General features: G+C 44.4%; 2 protein-coding genes across 7 annotated transcripts in view; one reads left to right on the top strand and one right to left on the bottom strand.

Moving 5' to 3' along the window:
* TTC3 (tetratricopeptide repeat domain 3) overlaps positions 1–4,309 on the bottom strand; it is a 42,651-nt gene extending 38,342 nt beyond the window's left edge. For all 6 annotated transcript variants that reach the window (XM_042021304.1, XM_042021308.1, XM_042021305.1 and 3 more), the window contains exons 1-3: positions 4,291–4,309; positions 3,567–3,643; positions 1,150–1,195 (exon numbers count right to left, since the gene is read on the bottom strand). In XM_042021304.1, the coding sequence (XP_041877238.1) occupies positions 1,150–1,195; positions 3,567–3,632 (112 nt within the window). In that variant the 5' untranslated portion in view covers positions 3,633–3,643; positions 4,291–4,309. The remainder of the gene's footprint in view (positions 1–1,149; positions 1,196–3,566; positions 3,644–4,290) is intronic.
* Positions 1–7,380, top strand: part of LOC121661312 (phosphatidylinositol glycan anchor biosynthesis class P) — a 21,321-nt gene extending 13,941 nt beyond the window's left edge. The window contains exons 2-5 of the mRNA XM_042021314.1: positions 4,639–4,828; positions 5,806–5,878; positions 6,370–6,488; positions 6,725–7,380. Of these exons, the coding sequence (XP_041877248.1) occupies positions 4,747–4,828; positions 5,806–5,878; positions 6,370–6,488; positions 6,725–6,855 (405 nt within the window). The 5' untranslated portion in view covers positions 4,639–4,746 and the 3' untranslated portion in view covers positions 6,856–7,380. The remainder of the gene's footprint in view (positions 1–4,638; positions 4,829–5,805; positions 5,879–6,369; positions 6,489–6,724) is intronic.
* The last annotated feature ends 2,219 nt before the right edge of the window (positions 7,381–9,599 follow it).

Below are 9,599 nucleotides of genomic sequence, written 5' to 3'. Positions count from 1 at the left end.
AAAAATGGGAGAAGAGCAGAAAAAAATGGGAGAAGAGCAGAAAAAAAATGGAAGAAGAGGAGGGAAAAAATGGGAGAAGAAGAGAAAAAATGGAAGAAGAAGAGAAAAAAATGGAAGAAGAGAAAAAAAATGGAAGAAGAGAAAAAAAATGGAAGAAGAGAAAAAAAATGGAAGAAGAGGAAAAAAATGGAAGAAGAGGAAAAAAATGGAAGAAGAGGAGAAAAAAATGGAAGAAGAGGAGAAAAAAAATGGAAGGAGAAAAAAAATGGGAGGAGAAAAAAAATGGGAGGAGAAAAAAAATGGGAGGAGAAAAAAATGGGAGAAGAGGAGAAAAAATGGGAGAAGAGGAGAAAACAATGGAAGAAGAGGAGAAAAAAGATGAGAAAATGAATGTAAAAACTGATAAATGCAGCCTCTGTGCACATGAGGAACTCCCAAGGGCTGTTCAGGGGCTGGAAGGGAATGTTCTTTTCCAGGGAAAACATCAGCCTCTTCCACCTGCATCCCTGCAATTCTCAAGGACAATAAAACCAGGGCAATGCTGCCCAGAGCAGCAGGGCACAAAACCATCAGGGTTTGTCCTCAAAGCCCCGGAGATTCAGGGCTCTGTTCAGCTCCTCTGGAGGAAATGAAAAGGGGAATTAAGTTTCTTGAGGGGGTTTCAGGTGCTCTCAGAGCAGAGCAGCCTCACCTGAGGGTGTGAAAATACACAAAAATTCACTTTGCACAGCTGCTTTGATCTGTTTATTCCCACAAATTACAGCTTTGTGCAGCAAATGCAATTCTGAAGAACCTGAGCCACCTGCTTTTCTGTAACTGGGAATTTTTGGTTAATTATTACTGCAAAACCTTCCCTGCAAAAAAAAAAATATCAACTTGAAGCTGTCTTTAGACCTACATTGCTAAAAGCACAAGCCTTGAATCTCCATCCTCACAGCACTAATTGCCTGCATTCATGTAAATATTACTGATTACTTCAGTTATATTAGGAGAAAAGGATGAGAATTGTTCCCGGATATAACAATGCTTCTGGTCAGAAATAACAATGAACTCATTTTCAGGCAAAATAAGGAAAAAAATAAAATCAAATAGCAATGCAAAGATCCACAAAGCAATAGGAATGGAAGAATACTGATTTTGTTTCCATACCTGTTTTACGATTAGGCAGCACTGGCTGTCCAAAGGTTCCATGACCCTAAAGATAAACACACAATTTACATATTTACATGTAATATATTTAGATATTTACATTTTCTTCTACTGCGCAGCCAAAAAGCAAACAAAGAAATCAATAACAGAGAGAAAAAAAAAAAGCCTTTTGCTACAGTTATTTAACAAAATGGCTTAGAGGAAAAACAGCTTCTGTTTACCTGCATATGCACTAAAAAATGTCCACAGGTTAATGGTTATGAAGGGACAGGAAAAGCTCTACTCCTTTAAACAATATTTTTAATCACACTGTAACAGGATTCTAGGAATTGATAACTCCAAAATCAGGCAGCAAAATCATGTCCAAGACTACCTGACTAAACTTAAAGGTTTAAGAAGGTAACACAGCTTTTTTAAAAAAAATAATAAATATTTTTGAAGAAGTTTGACAGTTTAGGTATATTTCAATAAAGCCATAAATAAGTGGAGTAATTGATTTAGTATTTCTCGTTACTTTTAAGGGGTTTAAACCCTATTTGAGCACCTCAGGCTGAAGAAGAACTGGTTTATTCTGATTTACAGATCCCTACAAAGTCTGTTGTTTTAACAAACATTGTAAATGTGTCCTTTAATAAGCACTCTGTATCACAGCAAATGCTGCAACTCAATTATCATTTCTGCTTTATCATTTTACAGAAATGCAGAGCTGCTTCTAAATTACAAAATTGATGTATTTAACAGGCCAGGACACACAATAACAAAGAGGGAAAAGAAAAAAATCAACTGTGATTTCAAAGTCAGCTCATCTTGAAAGAGAACTGACATCTCTTACAGAGCTTTGTTTTGGCAGCAGCAAACACCCAAAAAGTTCTTGACTGATATAAATAAATTCTGAATGGGATCATGGCTCTGCTGGCACCAGTCCCTTGTAAAGGCAGAGCTTTACAAAGAAGAAATTCAAGTTAGATAACTTGAACTGTACTTTGGGGAGGACAATAAGCCACAGCTTGGATTTCACAACAGCGCTGATAAATAATTCCTGCTGAGCTCTCCAAGCAGTACAAATATGGATTAGCACAGGGATTTCTGAGATTCCTTAAGCACAGCAAGAAGGGGAAAATAAACAGGCAAGGGAAGTATTCTTGGAAGTATAGAAGCAGAAGAGCAGTACAATTCATCCAGAAAAAGCACAACACTAACTGAGAGGGAAAATTCATCAGGAACTGGAGCTGCAGGACCCAGGGAATGGCTTCCCAGTGTCAGAGGGCAGGGCTGGATGGGAGATTGGGCAGGAATTGTTCCCTGGCAGGGTGGGCAGGCCCTGGCACAGGGTGCCCAGAGCAGCTGGGGCTGCCCCTGGATCCCTGGCAGTGCCCAAGGCCAGGCTGGACATTGGGGCTTGAAGCAGCCTGGCACAGTGGGAGGTGTCCCTGCCATGGCAGGGGTGGGATGGGATGGGCTTTAGGATCCCTCCCTGTTACAGTGCAGATACTGCAACACGATGTATCAAACCAGGAGTCCCATGGAAAGGAAACAGATGTGGACAGATTCTGACAGATGTTTCAGAGCTGTTTATTTCCCCAGCCATGGCCGGGGCTCTGCTGAGGAACCCTCACAGCCCCGGGCCCGAGGGTCCCTCCCGTGCAGGGAACAGGAACCAACCAACGGGAACAAGGCTGCCCAGGGCAGGGAAATCCCGTGCCACCCCTCAGGGCCCCTCTCCCAGGGCAGGGGGAGGAGACCCCCACACCTCCCAACCCAAACCAGTCCGGCATCCTGTGATTAAAGAAGCACAAAGAAATGGATGAAATTGGAAGAGGTAAGAACAAAGAAGGGGCAATGCTGCAGTCACTGTGCAGAGCTGAATGAAATCCCACCAACCAAGAGCTGATTGCCCTGCAGTGACAGGGACAGAATCTGTCAGGCTGAGCTGCAGCATCCCAGGAATGGCCACGGGACCAATAGGATGGGCAAGTTCTGCTGACAGGATCTGCACCTCAGTGCCTGCCCTGGCCCAGCGGCACAGTCAGTGACACCTGCTGTGGGACACACAGGCTCAGGGCTCTGCCCCACTGGGGGGTTTTTGCAAGGGAATCAGGCACAGTGTGAGGTACCTGTAAGAGAAGCTTGAATCAACATTGTGAATGACTCTGTAGATCTGATCATAGAATCAGAGAATTCCAGAATGGTTTGGGTTGGAAAGGACCTTAAAGATCATCTCATCCCACCCCTATGCCATGGGCAGGGGCACCTTCCACTATCCCAGGTTGCTCCAAACCCTATCCAGCCTGGCCTTGGACACTGCCAGGGATGCTGCAGCCAAAGATTCTCTGGGCACCCTGTGCCAGTGCCAGATCCAGGTATAAATTCCCCTGGAACATCCTGCAAGTTTCCCATCTATTTCCAAACGCACTTACCAGTTCAAAGTAGGATGGATCTCCAAGATGAGCCAAGGTCACAAGGTCGGAATCGGACAGAGCCATGGCACATCACCCTGAAAGGATGGGAAGAGGAGAAATACACGAGAGGAAGGCAAGAGGCAAATGACAGGTGCTGTGCAATACTTCAAATGATCACATCACTAAATCTCATTTTGCCTGGGTTCTGTGAAGGCTGTGGTTTTGTGAAAGCAGAGGTTAATGCTGAAAACAGTAATCCTAACCCCAGCTTCTGACATCGACTGTGTTCTACACCCCTGACAGGACCCCGGGGCGCTGCCTCACCCCTGCCAGGCACCTGAGGCACTTTCTCCCTGGCAGCTCAGGGAGCAGCATCTCCAGAATCACGGCCGCACCTCCGGAATCACGGCCGCATCCCGGGATGCCGAGCACGCCGGGACAGTCCCCGCCCCGTTCCAGCCGCTCCCGGGCTGCCCCTCCGCCGCCATCCGATCCCAGAAACCCCTCGGCTCGCCGCTCATGTGTCTTATCCTGCCGGCACAGCCCTGTCCGTGCCGGTGTTCCAAGAGCCCGGACAGGCTCACGGCACCGCGCTCCGCCTCGGGCGGACCGGGGGCGCGTGCGTCACCCTGCCGGACACAAACCGGGCGAGCGGGGAGTCCTGGGCTGGGCGAGGCGCGGGGGAAGGCGGGCGAGCACTCCGCACTCCCTCCACCCATCCCTGCCCGCATCCCGCACTCACCGCTCCCGCTCCGCTCCCGCCGCGCGGCCGCCGCCGCTCCCGCCGCCCCGCCGCGCCCCGCCCTCCGGACGCACCGCCCATTGGCCGGCCGCCCTCTGACGTCACGGGACGCGTCCAATCCGCGGGCCGTGCGCCTGCGCGCGCCCGCGGCCGGATGCGGGCGGTGAGGAGGCGGATGCGGAACCGGGGGTAGGGAGCGCCTTCCTCCCCTTCCCCCACCCTCCTCCTCCTCCTCCTCCTCCTCCTCCTCCTCCTCCTCCTGCTGACCCTGGCTCCGGAGAGCAAAGGGGCAGAGCCGGGCGGCGGGGGGTGGGGTTGCGGGCGGAGGAGAGAAGGAGGGAGGGTGAGGGAGCACCCAGGAGTACAGGGGGGTCCGCCCACAACTTCCGGGAAATCTCTGACAGCCTCGTCTGCCGTTCTCTGCCCTCCCCACGAAGTTAAAGGGAAGAGCCGAGGATGGTGGAAAACTCTCCGGCCCCGTTGCCAGAAAGGGCAATATATGGATTTGCGCTTTTTTTAGGATCGTGGTTTGGCTTCAGTGAGTATCCCGCAACTGAGTACATCACCCCGAAGTGTTGCTTTGCTGCATTCTCATTTGAATCAGTTTGTTACTTAAATCACATCCGTTTTCACCTTCACTAAGCGCTGTAGGTAGCTGTAGTGTTACCTTCCCCACCAAAATACTGAAAAATAAATTGAGTCAATCTGGTCAACAGCAATGGAGAATTTTTTGGGTTTATCAGTTTTTCTCTGCTGGTGTTGATGGCTTCTTCATTTCACCGGGGCTCCATCTCAGGACCAAGGTTTGAGAGGGTAGACAACACTTTCTGAACACAAGAAAAGGTGCTGCAAATACGCTTTAGTCAAGCAATAAACCAGGATCCTGCTGTCAGTCTTTGCCACCCTCGGGCCGTGAGAAATGAGAGGGAGTTGGGTTCAGTTCCTCTCCCAGGAAGCTGCTGTGGTTCTGTCTCTTGTGTCACTGTTTGGGTGCTGACCTCAAGTTCCCCTCAAGTTGTGTTAAACTTTTCTCTCAGTTTGTTGTTACAGAGCACGATTTCTGGGTATTGGTTTTGTTGCCGTGGAAATGATGAACTTGGCAGGAATCAGGAAGAATTTTCAGTAATTTTTTAGAACAGTCCATCCAAACACTGCAATTCCACCTGGTTTTCTTCCAGTTAAATGACCCCTGGGAGATCATTTTCTGCTTTAGTATTATCTCCATCCTTTGGCCTCTTTTTATTGAGGTGTTTGGGGTTTTTTATTTGTTGGGAATTTTTTGTTGTTGTTGTTCTGCAGCTCAGCTTGGAATAAATTCTTGTTTGTCTCCGTGGGAAATCAGAATTTAACTGTTAAAGCAAATACAAAACTGATCCTGTGTAACTAGAATTTGTGTGAGAGGCACCTCCTGCAATTTTTTGGGAGAGGTATTTTGGTTTAGAGAGTGTAGAAGCAAAATGCAGAAAGTGTAAAACAGCATCAGTCTTATTGTGGCTTTTTAATTCTCTTGTGCAGTTTTGTACCTTATCTGGGCTTATATTCCTGAGACTTGGCTGTTCTCCTTGGGACTGACATACTGGCCTCAAAAGTAAGTTCAGCCAATTGAACTCTTTAATTTGAATATGTTTAAGACACCATTAATTATTTTTAAATAATAAAACTTTTTTTTTTTTTTCTAAATAGTGGCCTTGCATTGAATCAAATTTTCCCTCATGGTAAAGGGCTGCAGTGCTTGTGAAGCGTTTTTTTACGTAGCTGTGGTGAAAATGTTTCACTGTGTCGTGAAATAAATAATATTGAAATGTTTTATGATCAAAGTTGGCATTTTGCTGATGGAAACACAGTAAACTTGAGGCCATTATCAAAAAATAAACACCTTCTTTAAGGAATTTATCTGATGGTTTGTACCAGTAGCTCCAGTGGAGTCATTAATCTTGGGAGAGTGCAGGATCCATAGGCAGAGGTGTTGTTTCTTTTCCTCTTGGAGAAATTCCTCACAGATACAAAACCAAGGTTAAAACTGATTTATCATTAAGCATTTGCTATTCTGATATGTACAATGTGTGAACTTTTCCTCAGATACTGGGCAGTTGCTTTGCCAGTTTACCTCCTGGTGGCTGTGGGAATTGGGTATATTTTGCTTTTTGGGATTAACATGATGAGCACAGCTCCACTCAACTCCACTCACACCGTCACAGGTAATTGTACTGCTTATTTCAGATTTGGATCCTTCACTGATAATTCTGGAAATCCATAGAGAGCAGAACCCAAATTTTAAGCCTTTAAATATCTGAGTGCTCAGAAGTACTGAAAGAGAGCAGGGTGGGGTTTTCAGCATCCTTTAGAGTAGCTGAATTGATAGTGTTGCATTATATAACATTTCTGGGGAGAAAAGGATCTGGAGGCCATGAGGTGTTCTCCTTATCTTTTGTAGATAACTACACAAAAAAGCAGCAGCCGAAGAAATTCCAAGAGGAGGCAATTCCAGCACTGAGGGATATTCCCATCAGTGAAGTCAACAGGATGTTCTTCCTCCCTGAGAAAGGGATCTGCAATAGCAGATAGTTGTTCTGAAAATCTGGTTGAACAAAGGATTAATCAAAGTGTTACAGGAGGACAGTTAAAACCTCTCCAAGCTAAAAACCCCCAACTCTTGTAGCTTTTTTTCCCCCCTGAATTTCTAATTAAATTGATATGACCACATTTTATTCTCGTGCACCTTTAGTAAGGTGTGTAATAAAGTATATTAATATAATATAAAAGAATAACAATAATAACAAATATATTTAGTAATAATTATTATGCACCTGCATTGCTATGAGAATTATGTCCTAATAATTTATCTGGTCATTCTTGTGGGTTTAAAAGTGTTCTGCTACTTTCTGCTTGGAATTCCCCTCTGAGAGGGAAAGAAGCAGCTTTTGGACAGAGTTTAACTCTATTTCCCTTTGAATTCAGGGAGAGAAAATGTGCCAGTCAAACACTTGATGATCTTTTTTTGTTGTTAACTGGAAGCGTGTGCATTGTATATACACTGTTTTCCTTTGTAAATATTAATAAAATGTGGCTAATTTTGCCATGTTCACCATTTTCCTGTGGTTCTGGGAGATTTCTCCTGGGTTAAGGTGTGTAATGGTCCATCTGCCTTCACACAAGTCTTTGTTCAGCAAAATACATTGGTCCCCCACCCGCTTAAATTATCAGATTTACTGAATTCCCAAGAATACCAAAAAATAATAAAGGTGGGTTGTGAAGATTTGCTGAAACAAGTCTGGAAATTACTTTTTTTAAACTATTTTTAAGGATACTGAAAACTAAATTCAAGGAAATAGCTGGAAATACAGGAACTGACAGCTCCACGTTGTTACAGCCCAAGGTTAAGTGGTTCAGATGTTTTTTAAACAGTCAATTTTACTTTTTTTTAAATTTATTTCCTTTCTTCCAAGCATTACAAACTCAGTTATCTGCAAGACTCAAGATTATTTAGGTTGATTATAAAGCCCAGTGAATAGAACCTCATTATTTATTAGGCCTGTAACCAACTTCAGCAGAGAATTGAGTTAAAAATGTTATTATTTCATTAAAATATAATAATTTTTTGAGAACTTGTGTGAGAAATCTTATACCAATCCTTTAGAAATCTATCAAAATGATCATCACTTGATTTGGAAAGTTATAAGACCTGCTAATAATCACTTTGGTATGAATATAAATCTGTAGTTGGTTGGGTTTTCTGCCTGAATTTGAAGGAAAAATCTCCGTGTCCAGTATTCCAGATGGGAGAAAAATACCTCCTTAATGAAGGAAGAAGTGCTTTTCAACATTTCACTCTGAAATGCTGCATTTTAGGTGTATTGGCGTGTGGGGGCATGGTATAAAATTGAATTTGTGTCTAAATTAGAACCATACTGATTTATGGGGGAGTTTTAGACTTATTAATGAAGTTTTGGGGTTAATTTGCTGTTGTTTCTCACCCCTGCCACCATCCTGTCCTTTTGTTCATTTTAGTTTTCACATTTAGGCAGCCACACCCATAAAATCATGATTTGATGGCCAGCAGGCATGAAGATGTGTTTGCTCTTTTGTCACTTCTCTAATCACGTTAGAGACATTGAAGTATTGACTGTAATCTCTTTTTTCCCTGTGTGTTTTCCACCCCTTTTGCTTCCCAAGAGAGCAATTCCATTTGGAATTCAGACCTGACAACAAGTGAAGGCCACGTTCCCAGCATCATTTGATGTAAGGATTAATTCAGTCCCTTGTTAAGGATGCCCAAATCCTTCCAGGATCAAGGAAAGCTACTGGAAAATGCCCTCCAGCCCTGAGAGCACACAAATTAAAGGACTGTAAACCTTGGGCAAAGATTGGATCAGTGATGAATCTGCCATTTCATTTCTCTGCAGACCCCACAATTATGGGAAAACCAACAGTGAGGAGGCCAAGGGGGCTGTTTGTTTAAGGAAAACTTGCAGGCATGAAACTCAATCTTTGCTTTTCTGTCACTGCTGCTTCAAAGGCACCGTGGTGACCTTTCCTTCAACTTGGGCACGTTTGACACTTCAGAAATTGCCTCTGTGAGCAAAAGAAAACCAGGTTATGTGAGGTTTGGGGGCTAAAATATGTGTTGTGGGGAACTGGGGATCCATGGTGACTGTGATTGCAGAGAGGATACACAGCTCTGCAAAGAGGAGAGGAGATTTTGTTTGCAGATTCCTATAAATTTTGCCTTAGGTATTCAGGGAAAAAAAATCCCCCTCATGATTGAACGGTGGTGCCTCTCTTTACAAAACATACCTGGGTATCAGGTGTCCATTCTTCTCAGAGACTGAGGGAAAACTAAATAAATAAAAGGCAAAAACCTAAATTTGCCCTCATTTTCACCTTTCTGACTTATTGGTGTAGCACAACCAGGAGACTTCAATCAACTGCATTGTCCCTGCTGGAATAAACCCAGGGATGAAACTTCCCCTTCTTGGATTCTCCTGCAGGTTCTTATCCTGTTGGAGATGGATGGGATTTTACACATCTTGCTGTGAACATCATCTTGTGAGGCAGAATCCCCCCAGGTGGGATTGGAAGGAATCTGTGTGTGAATATGTCACGATAAAATAACAGAGGTGCCTGGATTCCAATGGAATGGGGCTGTGCCAAAGGGAAGAACAGAGCTGTGGCTGCCAAATTTGTGTCTCTCTCTCCTTTTCACCTTAGCTGGAAAGGGAAGGGTGGTAAAAACATGGACCATGAAGATGCTCCAAGGGTCCTTGGAGCAGCTCTGCTGGGAGGAAAGGCTGCGAGAGCTGGGATTGTTC

The sequence above is a fragment of the Corvus kubaryi genome, unplaced genomic scaffold (genome assembly GCF_017639235.1).
Source record: "Corvus kubaryi isolate FWS band 111438036 unplaced genomic scaffold, C.kubaryi_AGA036_p1.0 37133, whole genome shotgun sequence".
Taxonomy (NCBI): Eukaryota; Metazoa; Chordata; class Aves; order Passeriformes; family Corvidae; genus Corvus; species Corvus kubaryi.
This window is presented reverse-complemented; position numbering and strand designations above follow the sequence as displayed.